This window comes from Nelumbo nucifera, chromosome 1 (assembly GCF_055504915.1).
Source record: "Nelumbo nucifera cultivar China Antique chromosome 1, China Antique-T2T, whole genome shotgun sequence".
Classification (NCBI taxonomy): domain Eukaryota; kingdom Viridiplantae; phylum Streptophyta; class Magnoliopsida; order Proteales; family Nelumbonaceae; genus Nelumbo; species Nelumbo nucifera.
In genome coordinates, this window is record NC_142649.1 from 65603165 (window position 1) to 65617699 (window position 14535).

The 14535-nt window shown below is 37.8% G+C and overlaps 1 protein-coding gene across 4 annotated transcripts; it reads left to right on the forward strand.

The window, feature by feature from the left end:
- Positions 1-237: 237 nt before the first annotated feature.
- LOC104594206 (CCCH-type zinc fingerfamily protein with RNA-binding domain-containing protein) lies at positions 238-5926 on the forward strand. Of its 4 annotated transcripts, none has more exons than XM_010254398.3 (8): positions 238-490; positions 1911-2883; positions 2969-3136; positions 3237-3416; positions 3926-4002; positions 4450-4617; positions 4738-4864; positions 5405-5926. In XM_010254398.3, the coding sequence occupies exons 2-8, from the start codon at positions 1925-1927 to the stop codon at positions 5472-5474; spliced, it is 1749 nt and encodes a 582-aa protein (XP_010252700.1). In that variant the 5' UTR covers positions 238-490; positions 1911-1924; the 3' UTR covers positions 5475-5926. The 4 variants fall into 4 exon arrangements, with proteins under 4 accessions (XP_010252700.1, XP_088755406.1, XP_010252701.1 ...); XM_088899280.1 differs by lacking the exon at positions 238-490 and adding an exon at positions 493-1805; XM_010254399.3 differs by lacking the exon at positions 238-490 and adding an exon at positions 502-704.
- Positions 5927-14535: the final 8609 nt, after the last annotated feature.

Genomic DNA, 14535 nt, shown 5'->3' on the forward strand with positions numbered 1-14535 from the left:
TAATTCGGCTAACTGTTCTCACAGTATTCGGAAATTCAGTACCATTTCCATTTAATTCGCGTAATTTTCTGTAACGACAAATACAACCTGTAATCTAATTTCACAAACTAGAAATGATTTCGAATTTTAAGAATTTAGAAAATTCGAAAAGAATTAAATAATTATATAAAATTGTTTTTTTGATATCAGCATTTTGTTTTTGCGTTTATTTATATATTTATCTGTTGATTTGAACTCAAGACAGGCGCCCTTAAAGCTATCCTTTCTGTCTTTTTGCTTTTTAGGATGATGTCGTTTTTGCAGAGTATTGAAGGCATGAGAGAATAGAGAGATAACGAGAGAGAAGGTAGAGTGTAGAGAGAGAGAGAGAGAGGGAGAGAGAGACTGAAAGAGAGAGAGGGAGTGAGGGAGGGAAGGAGAATCATGGAGTTTAAGGCTTTGGATTGGTTCCTCTGACTTATTATATCTGCAGAAGAAGCCGTAAGGTTTGGTGGGTATTTTAGATCTGTGTTTTTAATAACGTACAATCTGAATAATTTTTTTTTCTCCCCCGCCCTCTCTCCCTATTCTTCCTGTTTCTTAGTCAATCTGCCTAGCAAATCAGCTTCTATTTACGGGTTCTTTAGTGTTCAGAAGTTGATTTTATTTTTCATGGACGGGTCTGCCTCAGTCGCTTCCTTCTTCAGTTCTTATATATTTATCAGGTTACGAGTTTTTTTCCTGAAGAAGCGTTTATGGGTGCTTGCTCCTCCACTCTCATGAACTAAAAATTTCAGCGTTAAGCCCAACTTTTGCTTCAATTTGTTTGAAAAGTTGGTCTTTGTAACGGGTTTCTTCAAAACCATGAATAGTGTTTTCTTCCATTTCTTCGTTACTGTAAAACCATATTCTAAGCTCAGGGAACCCGTTAGAGTGATGTGAAGCTGGGATTATGATGCCAAGGTTTTGTGTTCAAAAGTTTTCATTTAAAAAAAAGTCTCTCTTTTTTTTTTTTGATCAATAAAAATAAAGTCTCTTCTTTATCTTCAAAGCTGATTTGGAACACTATTTAACATTCTTTTGATTCTAAATACTGGGTTCCTACTAGTTTCTCTTACTTATGATTGTTAGTAAGCTGAGAGAGTGCTTTTTTTCTTTGGTCCAGGAAATAAAAAAAAGGATTCTTCAATTTTATTCTCTTCATTTGTTTGAAGAAAAAGAACTCCTTTTCCATGCGGGTTGTTTGTTCAAAACTTCAAATCGTTTCTTTAAATATCTTAGTTCCAAATAAAGAAATAAATGCATATTTTGGTTGCTGAAACCGTTCTGCAATTGTTGATTCTGGAAGCTTTTTCTAGGGTTTTCAGAGCCTTCATGTTGTAGTTATCTTTCCTTAAAAAAAGCTACAAGTAATTAGGTAGTGTTTTAAAGAAGCTTATGCGCCTTTTAACGGTAAGTTCAAATACTATTTATGGTGTGAATTTCAGAATTCGAGAGAAATGATGCAGATAGTGGGAGTAGGAAAGGTTTTATTTTCCGTCTCTCTTTTTTCATCTCTACTAGGTTTTATGGACCGGGGTCTCTTTCTCCTTGGTTTTAAGTGTTGAATCCATTCATATCCTTCTTCTTTTACTAGATCTGTTACTTTATTTTGTTTGCCAAGCTGCAACAACCATTTTTCTTCTTTTTGACCTAATGTTATCTACAACTTTTTCTTTTCCTTGTTGAAGTTTTCGTTTCAGAGTCCCTGCTCGTAGGCTGTTTATCTTGTATTGTTGCTTTGTTTCTCTTTTGTCTTACAGGGAGATGCAGTGTCTTTTTTTGAGGTGGTGCTTTTTCAATTTCAGAGAGATGCAGTGTCTGTGTTTGAGGTGGTGCTTTTTCAATTTCTTTTTAGGTGAATCTCTTGTTTGTTTTGTATTTGGTTGCAGAAAATAGGTTTGAAATGGATTTTTCAGAGTCTACACGAGTTGTCTTCAATAGAATTCAGAAATTAGAGCCCGATAATGTGTCCAAGATTATTGGCTATCTTCTACTGCAGGACCACGGCGACCGGGAGATGATCCGGTTGGCTTTTGGTCCTGACAATCTGATCCAGGCCTTGATCAACAAGGCTAAAGCCGAGCTCGGTTTGTCCTCTAAGCCAGTGTCCTCTGCTCCAGTTTCGCCCTCTTCTATGAATGCGGCCCCTGTTACAGATTTACCCTTGCAGTTCACCCCTTTCTCGCCAGCTTCATCGCGCCCCTTTACGTCTCCGGCCACCTTCCGGGTCCCAGCTCCCTACTGGGACCCCCAAGTCACAACGGACCAGCAAACCATAAGTGGCATGGACTTCATCCCTCCGGCTTATTCAGATTCCATCTCCGATGAATTTCGCCTTCACAATCAAGCTCAGTTCTTGAGTTTAGAAGAACAGTTAGATCCAAACTCGGTGGGTCTGGACTTTTCTAGCAATTACTACTATCCAGAACCTGCACTGGGCGGGCTAAGTGCAAGGACAAGTAGGAGATCTCCAAGCCTACCTGAGTTCCCAGTGAAGGCTTGCCATTACTTTAACAAGGGTTTCTGTAAGCATGGAACCAACTGTAGGTACTTCCATGGTCAAACTATTGGAGATAATTTCTCTCAGATATTCACTCCAAATCCTAATGAGCTGGTTAATGAAGATCATCTCTTCTCCCCTGGGTCTCTTGAAAAGCTGGAGTTGGAGCTCACAGAGCTTTTGAAATCTAGACGAGGTGTCCCTGTTTCAATAGCCTCTCTGCCGATGATGTATTATGAGAAGTATGGGAGAACACTTCAGGCTGAGGGGTACCTTACAGAGAGCCAAAGACATGGGAAGGCTGGTTTCAGTCTGACAAAGCTTCTTGCGCGTCTGAAGAACAGCATTCGACTTATTGACAGGTGGAGTCTTTGATCTTTGATTTGGTTCTCAGTTTTAATAATTGTTTTAAGCTTTTAACGGTTGGATCTTGTGAATGAGTTTCAGACCTCATGGACAGCATTCAGTAGTTTTGGCGGAAGATGCTCCCAGATACATGGAATACAGGAGTGAGAGGAACGATCCTGGTGCCATTGTTGCTGGGTCTCGTCAAATTTACTTGACTTTTCCTGCTGAGAGCACATTTACTGAGGAAGATGTTTCCAATTACTTCAAGTATATCTCAATGCTGTTATCATGTGAAGTTCCAGCCATTTTCGGATTTTTCATATTGGAATTTTAGTGTGTTTCTCATGCTGGTTTCCTTTGTTTGTAGGAGCTTTGGCCCCGTTCAGGATGTAAGGATTCCTTGCCAGCAGAAAAGGATGTTTGGTTTTGTTACTTTTGTCTACCCAGAGACGGTGAAGATGATTTTGACAAAGGGGAATCCCCATTTTGTCTGTGGGGCTCGTGTACTGGTGAAACCCTATAGAGAGAAGTCAAGGATTGTTGACAGGTAAGAGAGAAACCCTCTTGGAATTAGCTGAATGAGCATAACCATGGCTGTTGAGTTTCTTTCCTGATAACCTTCATGTTTGCTGGCAACCTCATAATGGTAAAGTTATTTTGCATCTGTAAAATGCCCAACATCAGACAAAGGGCATTTCATTTTCTCACTACAGTCGTTTAGATTTCTGGTGAAACAGATTTGGGATATGATTGGAAGTTTTTTGGGCTATGTTTTTTTAACGGCCTTTTTCTCACCAGTTGATGCAATACTGGTGAATTTAGTATTTTTGAGAGTTGCCTGAATGAGTTCATTTGGGATGCGTTGGGTTCAAAACTTAGCTCAATTTGCAAAAATACGTGGGAGGGGGGAGGGGTTCCCAATACACCTATGCCCTGTTTGGAAGAAGGCATTTCCTGCCATTTCATGATTATCTTGCTTTGGAAGGAATTCCCTCTTCTTTCATTCATGTGCTAACTCCTTAAAATCTTACCTTTGAGAGTGTTTCTTTGTTTCAGGAAATATACAGAGAAAGTTGAACCTCCAATGTACTACCCTTCTCATTTGCTGGAAATGGATCCCGAGCTTCACTCAAGTAAGTATATTCACGTATGAAGTTGTGGTCTTCTGTAGTTATACTAGGATATATTGCTATATACTTAACACGCCATGAGAATATTATCTTGTCTTTAGTAGTTGGCACATAAGCTTGCACATGCAAGTTCTCGGCTCAAATCGAACAAAATCCCACCTAGGGGACAAAATACCAAATCATCTGATCTATCGCATTCTGGAATGCTTGTAAAAGAGGAATAACCCACAAAATTGCTAGATTGGAGGCTTTTGTTCTTTCAGTTGGGCCTTTTTGCCTAGTAAATCTTCATGGAGCTAAACTGATATTGAATACACCTTTCTTGCCTGATTGAGCATGTGCCACAGGCTGTTGGTAAACACTTCTTACAATTTACCCAGTGATTGCCTTTCTTTTTAGGTCTTTAATGACGGTCCTTTCCTGTCATATCTTATGTATATTTTTCTCCAGTGCCTCGACTCTGCGATAATTCCAGAATACTCAGGAAGCAGATCATGGAAGAGCATGAGCAGGCCCTTGAACTTGAGAGAAGGCGGCTCACAGAGTTGCAGTTAGCACCTAAAGCACTGTCCCACCAACCTTATTTTGGTTACATGGATGAGTTGAAGCTCTCAGAAGGTATGTCTAAATAATTCTTCTAGAAAGTAATTCAACATTCCTTTTAACCTTCTTTCTGTTGTGTACTGTTTCTCTGGTTATTTTCCTGACTTTTTTTTCCATTTTTGTTCTGCATTAAAGCCCATGCAGATCACAATGACTTTCCATCTGCAGACCGTTTCAATTATCTGCTGGATGTTCTGAATAATGGTTCAACAAGCGATGATAAAACCAGACACACAGGCACCAATTACAGTGATCAGGAAAGGTAAGTTATTTAGGGAAAAAATATGAAAAAATGCACGTCATGATGTCATTAACAACCTTCTGTAGCTCAATTGGGTTCTGCTTAGGTTATCTGTTGTTTGCATGTTTCTAATCCAAGTTATGGGCTTAAGAATTACTAGGTGTCAATGACCTGCACAATAAAAAGACATGTTTGTGTATGATATTGTGTCAGCTTTAAATTATTGGAATCAACTGTAGGCTGAGATTTTATATTCTAATTAGTAAGGGAAATTTTAGAATTGATGTGCTCTACAATTATATTTCTAAAGGTGAACCTAATGTGCTTGGTCAAATTTAGAGTTGATAAAAAAGATGAACCTTGTGGGGTCTAGAAACAAGCAACAAGAGGAAACATAGATTTTACTTTTATGGCACTAAATATGACAGTAAAAATAATGTTTCCTAATAGAATTAATAGAGGATTAAACAGTGATATTTATATCGATTGATGCTTCAAATCGTTTAACTTTCATGCTTTTCTAATTCCTGAACTTTTTTCTTGTTCTGATTTTTTCAACAGCCAAGGGATTAATCTCCCGGAGAGTCCATTTGCATCTCCAATAGCAAGCAGCATTTCTACAGTAATATAGAATTCAGAAACAGAGAAGAATTATAGAGGTAGACTACTGGATTCGAAAGTTAATTGGTTCGACTGGATACAAAAGCACCTTTTTCCTTTGTTTATTTGTCAACTTATCTCAATGGATAGATCAAGCTCATCGTGAGTTCATACTAAACTGAAGAAGAAATATTGAAGCTTCTCCTCCTGTTACTTGGGGTGGAGCAGGTTCCAAAGAAGAATGATATAGAAAGCTACATGTAACAAGTTTCTACACTTTTTTTTTTTTTAATGTAATCACAGAAAGCAAGCAAGAGATATGGGTCTTAGAAGAGAATGTAAAATATAGTCTGCCCTATTGGTAGGAAAAAAAATTACATGACAGTGCAGTGTTCAGAGAAAAAAAAGGTGTAGAATCTCTGCAATACTGAGAAACAGATGGAAATAATTTTACTTTAAACGGAAGGTAGTTTTTACTGTTTATCACAAGTGCATTATATAAAAGCTTCTTTGGATGTTAACTGATTATTGAAGATCAGTACCGTATCTGATCAGAGGGGTGTAACCAGATCGTGCCGCCATTCCCATGTGCTCGTGTGCTCAAAATTACCAGATTCTCGGCTCTCTGACTCTGATGTAATTATGGACCATATAGATAGATTGGTGTAATTTGACTAATTTCCCATCAATTTCCAATTGGGTTGGATTCGACCTTTCAATTATCCAATTATTTTTTAGTGAGCTGGGTTTTTCCCATCAGCTTATTGCTCCAATGATTACAAGTATAATACATTTGACGAATTGATACTCTGAGTCTGATAGACATGGGCTACGCTTGTTGTATCACCATGAATCATGGTCCGTGATCGTCAATCAACCTATAGTCCATAATGGGTAATAAAGAGGCTTGGCTGAAAGTCAAACAGGAGGAATGGTGGGGAGATGGATAAGAAAGTGAAAACATAGGAGAGAAAAACCCCAAGAAAAAAATTGACTTGACTTTGAGAACATAATAATGCCGGCAAGAAAGGGAACAGTGGCACTGATGATTTTATTTTCATGTTAAACGAGGATGATGGTGATTGTTGGAATGGCAGAGGCAGGCTACGGCACTTCTGTTCTGCTCTGTTTCTCCAGCTGGCTCGGGTCGGGTGTCCTTTATTTTCTTTCGATGCTAATGCTAAGCTTGTTGTTAAGAGTCCTAGAGAAGTGAAATTTGAATTGATGAGATTGCACAATCGAGGAGGTCAACAGTCAACACAGCAGTAAAGAGTTGATACTCTGTCACAGGCATCTAGGGAGATGGAGGAAGGCTATTTTCTGGCTCTGACATTTGATCATTTTCCAAACTTTCTCTCATCTCTGTGCCAATGGTTAGCAATTACATCATCACGTATTCATACTCGTAATAGATCAGTGAGATATTGTCCTCAAGAGAAAAAAGTAATCTCAAGTAGTAACCAGTAATGGGTGTCGATCATCTCGTAAGCAGCAATTTTGGCGACAAGTCATGAAGAATTACGACAGCGACAGTGCAAGGCTCAGCTCTCACACTGGGGACTGGGGATATTGGAGGATCCTGTTGATAGAATAGCCAACTAGCGAAGGTGGTGACCGCATCTGCCAAGGTTTGGCCGAGAATTAAACGTGGATCACAGATTACTTTTCAAATTCCGAACTGCTGCTATACAGGCCACAAAAAACAAACAAATGGGTTTCAGGGTTTGGCCACAAATTAAAAGAATGGAGCTTACTTAAATTCATGGTGTTACTGTTGTATTATCCAAACTTTAACCCGTTATTTCTATTTATTTCTTTTCTCTTGGCTCCATTTCCAAATGATCTTTCGAGTTTTAAGGGGCAGAGAGGTACTGGAAGTCACCCAGATGGAGATGGGGTTCCCACTGCAAAAGTTTTCTTGGCCGAAATGAAATTAATAGTGACAATCAATCTCTTAAGATGACACCGATCGATGCCCAACCAATCAAACCACCGTGTGGGGACGGGGAGGCTCGAACCGTAGAACAACATGCAGCAGAAGATAAAAGTTGTGGTATCCTTTTCACATCGGAACTCTTTTTATATTTTTTTATTTTTTGGGTAAAACACAGCGGAACATCACATGCATCAACATAGAGCGTGAAGTCATTTTCCGGGACAAGAAGCAAGCAAGCTGGGTTTATAACAAAAGGAATATCCACACGTTTGCCTTTGTCAATGAAATGACTTTCAAGTTTCAAGTTTCAACCAAAATGTTATTTTTTCAAGGGATTACTTCTCTCTCTCTCTCACTCTCGTAATTGCAATTTTGTTTTTTTCTTTTTTCCAACGGAAAGTGGCCTCTAATCAGGCATCAAAGGAAACTGAGGTATCTCAAAAGTTGTGCTTAAGAAAACTGTACATGGATCATTATATAACCTAGAACTTTTCAGTACGGAGAAGAGAACTGATCGAAGTAGAGAAGAAGGTGAATGTAGTACCGAGTACGTGGGAAAACAATTAATCTCACAAGATATTCGTAGTATTTGTCAAAATACTGTTGCCCAGTAGCACCACCAGTACCTTTAATACCTTTATTCGTACCCAACTTGACTCCGTGAATTGGAGTTTCCACTTTTCACCTTCTCTGTCCTTAACAAGCCTCGATATTCCACAGGCTTTTTTGTAAAGTGGGGTTAGTGCTTGCATAACATCTGATCTGCCAGTAAGTTTTTCAGTGAAGATAAATGGAACCCAGCCCCCAGCTCCAGGCTAAAATTTTAATTTACAGCAGCAGCAGCAGACAGGATTTTGCCATGCGAATTGTTCTCCCAATCCCAAAGGTTGATAGGAGTTTCAGGCAGCATTGAAGAGTCAGAGTTTGTCAGAACATATCACCGCAGATGGGTTTGAGCTCATTACATCTGTTTTAAGTTAAAACTGAGCGCTTGTTCTCTGCTTCTTTCTGAGTAGCACGATTGACTTATTAGCTAGTGCGATTATTAATTGTTGGCCAAATTTTTGACCTTGAATACTAGCTAAATGGGGACTTCTCCTTAGCGTTAGCTGGGAACAGCTTTGATCGGTGAAGCGGTACAGGTGGCGCCATGTGGAGGGGCTCCCACCAGGGATTGCTTGGTGAACAGGCTCTTTCCTTCTTATACATTTATATTCATGTTCTCTGATAAATGGTCTTTGACATTTGTTCTTGGAAAGCATGGTAGATCCTATACATGAAAATTGTAATTGACTGGTGGGTCTTTGAGAGAGAGAGAGAGGACTGGGGAGGGAGTAAAAAACTAAAGAGATTTGTACGTGAAGAACTGTTGCTTTTCCAGGGTTTCCTTGGTGATCTTATCTGGACTGGATAGCGGGCGAAGACATTGGGGTGTGTAATTAGAATTTCCGCTTTCCTCTCAAAACACTTTCACAATGATTTAATGGATAAAAGCTCAGAAATCCTTAGTGTCTTTCTGTTTCAACTCATAAGAATTTGGAAGTATAAGGGAAAGATTCAAAATTCAATCCAGTCACAAAGGAGAGCTAACAAAGCAGATCAGTCAATACTGTGAATTTAAACCAAAGGGAAAGTATGTCCATGTTTTATTTGCAGCAGTTGTTAACCCAAGCAGGAAAGACAAAAGCGGTAAGAAAAAACTGGGGACACCATTAAATGACTTTGATATTGTATTTCATTAAGTGTCCGTTCGCATTTATCCGGATAAATGCACTTATGCAGGTAATTGGTTTTTAGAAACATTTATCCGAGTAATTGCATTTACTCATGTAAATAAAGACAATTTCCATTTTATCCATAAAAATCTATTATTGCAAGGGACATTTTTGTCCCTTTCAAGTGTTGGCAATACCAATTTTACCCACCTAGGGGTAAGGGATACTCTGGAAAATAAATTTTCCCTGTTCCTTAGGTAAATCTGAAAAAAGAACATGAGATCTTTGGTCAATAGAAATCAAAATCCTTTTGACCAACTTTCCCCCCTTTCAAAATTCAGAAAAAGAACATCCCCTAAGAAAGAAAATGAGTTGAAAATAACAGCATAGAACTTGATTACATGACAATTTAGTAAAAATAGTACAACATTTAAATGGCTCACTTCCTCTTTTGCTTCTTCTATATGTTTTGTACGTATTATTAGCAGACAATACAATCAAGTGGACCATCTTTTTGCTTATTTATCATGTAAGGGTCAGCTTAGTTTACGGTACAGACCGACAAACTCATCTCATGTAATCGTCTCTATATAAATGAAGCTTAGTCAGTTTTTTTTTTTAAACATAAAATTTAAGTATATACATATACAACAACAAATCAAATTGGATTTTATCGGAACAAATGGGGGTGGATTCATAGTTGATCCGACCCAAATTCGAATTTGGATAAACGGATAGCATTTTAATTGCAGTCTTATCCGGAGGTCAACTACAAAAGACACACAATAGAAATGACATGATGTATAGGTCTAATTTGCCCAATTTGTCTTGTTGTTTGGTTAGCTTCTATCTAGTTGAAAATTTAAGCTACACCTACTACTTGGAGGGGGCCACGAATAAAGTAACAGGTGATCCTGTTATTTTTATATTGAAAGAGATATTTCATTTGTTATGGTGATTAGCAGGCATTTTCCACATCAGTAATCCAACTTTAATTTGGTGATTTTGCAGAGTTTAAAATCTGAGTAAGAGGTTTAGATGATTATGATGATGTTCCTGTCTACCAAAAAAATTAAAATGTAAAAAATCTTCTAGTTCTTTATCTAAGTCTTTTGAATTTTAATTCATTGTGCACATAAACAAGAATTTAGAAAGTTTATGTATGCTCTAAATTATATTATCCCCCAACCATGATTCTTAATATCTTCTTATACATCACAGTGGCCCCCACTATGTACAGGTCTACATTAGGTATATTTATAATAAAATATAATATATCCCATCTCTATTTTTCCTAAAAGCAAATCAAAGCATTACTCATCCACATTATGCATTTGTGGGACCATATATTATCTACAATGATCTTGGTCCAAGTAAAATCGCTGTTCTCTTCTCTCTCTCTCTGTTCTTTACTCACAACTACTAATACTGAGAGTTCATTATGGTTAAATACGAGAAGGGGCGGACATTCTATTGGGACCCCCACACTAGAGGACGATCAAGTTATCAGAGTTGCAGATATTTGATTCAAGAAGTCGGACTGTATCTGATGGTTGGTAAGATATAAATTCCAAAAAGTACTTCAGTAATCACTAATAGGATTGATCAAAACTTCTGATTGATCTTTTAGGCGATTTCTATTTGATGGGTATCATGGTGGGCCCGGATTCTTTCTAAATGGGAAAGGTGGTAAGTAAATGGACGACACCTCATGCTACTCATCACTCATCAGTGCTATAACGACGAGAGCACCTTCACTCTACAATGCTCCCATGGACTTTAGTGGCGTAGAGAGAGAGCAGAAGCTCGTATATATCAAACACAGTCCTTTTTTTAATCAGAAATCTAGTTCAGCTGCTGGTGAGTGGTGACTTGTTGAGGGAACCAGAGCGAGCGAAAGATGACATGACAACAACCGATTTGAGTTTAGAACTATTTTTTGATTGCGTTCCCACTAGAATTTACCAACCGTGGGGTATTTGGTTGTATATATATAAAAAAAAAGCATGATTAAAACCCCAACACCGTTGTATAATGATAATTGTTATAATCGACGATGACATAAATAATGGTCATGTCAGGACTGAGAGACATACTGTAGTTTATTCCAATCATGTCACACAAGAGTCCAAACTTTCTTTTCAAACAATACAAGGCCTTGAGCATAAAAAGGGTTGCACAAATGACTACGTGATTCACATCTGTTTCTTTGTTCTACAAGATCTCAATTATTTCAGAGGACATAGATGTAGCAAAATTGAGAACTTCTGGGTATTTTGTTGGTCCCAGGGCCAAAATTGAAGTCATGAACTCCGACTATGCCTGGAAGGAGTATTAATCAAATGATCCATTATAGGGATCGGAAGATTTAAGTGCAGCAAAGAGGCCTAATCAACAACAAAGTCATTGGATTCTTAACGATTGTCGAGCTTTTCTCAACAGATTGAGCAAAGATTTTGATCTCAATCATTCGAGTCTTTAGGAGGAAGGGAAGCAACACGAAGTGTTACACCATCGTCAACAAAACAAACCTATTGCAATTATCTTTTATTTGTTTTGTCAATTATCGTCAGTTTTATATTTAATTATTTGTTCTAGTTGTTCTGAACTAAGATTTGTAATTCCATTTAGTTAGCTGTTTTTTTTTTTTTTTTTTTTTAGATTTTGATAGGGGGGAAAGTTAGTCAATCAATGGGATTTTGGTTCCTATTGACTAAGAAACCCATGTTCATTTTTCAGATTTATGTGGGGACCCATGAAAGTTTATTTTCCTCGGATTCCTAGGTGGGTAAATTAACTTTCCCATATAGGGGAAAGTTGCCAATACTTGGATGGGACAAAAATGCCCCTTTTAATATAGAATTTTTATGGCTAAGATGCTCATTACCTTATTTACATGGGAAATAAAAGAACATGAAAAATAAAAGAATATGGGAAAATGCACTTACTCGGGTAAGTTTTTCTTGGGAAACACTTACCCAAGTAAGTGGCTTACCGAAAAGCGAACGGAGCATTAGTTTCAATTTTCAACTGTGATGAATATTTAATTTCAGCATGTTTAGTGTCTTTTAGTTCTCTTTGCTCTAGAATTTCTACAAGTTGATCATCCAATGTCAAAATTTCCTAACTTCTCATTTGTGGAACCCAAATTACAGTTAAAAAAGATGATAAAGAGACAAATCTACCCCAACCCATTAGAATCGCTCACTTAGGAGTGTCAATTGGACTGGATTTGGTCCAATCAGATCCAGACCAATGTGAGTCTATTATAAATGGACCGAGTCCAACCCAATCCAATAAATATTTTGGTCCATTTTGGACCGGTTTAACTCAATGTCTGGACCATCTAATCTGTTTAAATCCGTTTTGATTTAGATTGCTTTCAATCTAAACCCGGTCCATTGACACCTATATTCTTATCTTATATCAATGGACTAGATATTGGCTTAATCCAACCCAATCCAATATAAATTTATTACTGATGGACCATGTCTAATCCAATATAATAAATATTTTGGACCGGATTGGTCCAATCCAATATGTCTTGTTGGTCTGTCTAATCCATCCAAATTGATTTTGGACTAGATGGGGTTCAATCCGAAACCGGTCCATTGACACCCTTACACTCACTTCACTGGTAAACCAACATAATGGATGGATGGATGGATGGATCATTATTGGGATTTGTTCAGATTTTGATTTAGTTACGTCCCTTCTTACTTGCCACACTAAGCTTTGTTTCAATTATATGGGGTTGGCTAGGAGAATCCTATTTCCCCATTCTATTCTGTTTAATATTCCATTGTTAAATTATGAGACCTTAAAATCAATTTTTATTACCTTAACCCATGTACTTTTTGGTTTGCTCTATCTCTCTCCTAATCCCTTCAACTTGTGACAGATCACTTGTTCTTATGGATGTTATAAATGGTTTTCTATGCATCATACCCAAGGTTCAAAGTATCGATACGTATTGACCGATATGTATCATGACGGTGGCTTCCTGATACGCCCCTACAAGGGGTGTATCAGGGTTCTGACCGGTTCAGGGGTTGGAGGAATCTTAAACTGGCCCCCCTAAATTAATTTTGAAAAAAAATAAAAAAAAGTAAAAAAATACTATCGATATTGTCTGATACTCCCCTACTGGCATATCAGGTGTATCGATATTTTAAACTTGATCATACCAACTTATTCTGTTTTCTCTCATTATACCACCTATTAGAGATACACCTCGGTTCCTTCAAATGGGTTCACTTATGACCTTGCCATTTCTAAGCATCTTAACTCACCCACATATCTCAATATTTCCATTTCTCCAACACATTTTTTTTGGATATTTTGTCTCATACCCAATGCTTTGCTCCATCCGACATGTCTGGTCTTACAACTCTTGCACGCATGCCTTTCCTTTACTCACGGTAAGACCCTTTTAATCGTGACTCAAATCGTGGGGCCAACCAAGACCATCCGTCAGATAATCACATGGATTGTCAATTTGTTCATTACCAGGTCTATATCAACTCGGTATCTTACTATTGTTTTGTTTATACATAGTTACATACAACTGAACTGACAAGGGCTGAACGGCCCTTTATACGGATCTGCTACTGCCCACTACTTGTTCCCACATCCCACCCACGGGACATAACAGCCGCGCATTGGGAATATCTCCCTTTTCATTCATAAATTCATAGAGAGATGTGGGAACAAGTAATGGGTAGCAGATCCCATCTATCCGTTCACCTGAGATCAATAATATGCAATTTCCTTTTTCATTTGCGACTAATCACCACCAAAATCTGTATATAATCAAGACCAACCGTTTCTTTCTATTCAAAGATAATTTCACAATTTAAGGAATTTCTTGATAACAGATCTTCAATTTCAAGCCTCAAAATATCCAACGTATCTTTGCATATCGTACAATACATATCACTTTCAGGGTCATCGATATATAGAACTGGGTCAAATCAACAACTTCAAGTGTTTATAATCATGTTAATAATTAACTTTAAAAGCTTTCAGATTAAAGAAGTTGAAAGAAAACAGGTGAGTTGAAGTGTTTTCATGCTTGAGCATATTGATACTTTGAACCTTGTTTGATTCAAAGGGTCATTACTTGGTGTAATGGTAAAACCTCAAGCTGGCAAGCATGAGAACACTGGTTCAAGTTTGAAAGCAGCCACTTTGTGTGAAAAATTGTCTAAGGTTAGGGATCATAAACAGTCTACCCCTCCCAAGACCCTAAATAGCTGGGACCAACATTGGGTAATGGCCTTTTTACTTTTTTAGTAATCTTTGATTCAAAGTCAGTGCTTCAATTACAATAAGAAAGCCATTATAATATGGGCCAGAGAGAGAGAGAGAGAGAGAGAGAGTTTAATGATCATTGCGTATCTGATGTGTAACCCGTTAATAGAACACAACACCTAATCAAA

Bases quoted from the DNA above. Each gene is read 5' to 3' on its own strand.
- LOC104594206 (XM_010254398.3), top strand. From the start codon at position 1,925: ATGGATTTTTCAGAGTCTACACGAGTTGTCTTCAATAGAATTCAGAAA. The intron at 4,618-4,737 runs GTATGTCTAAAT...TCTGCATTAAAG, and splicing joins TGAGTTGAAGCTCTCAGAAG to CCCATGCAGATCACAATGAC. The intron at 4,865-5,404 runs GTAAGTTATTTA...TTTTTTCAACAG, and splicing joins AATTACAGTGATCAGGAAAG to CCAAGGGATTAATCTCCCGG.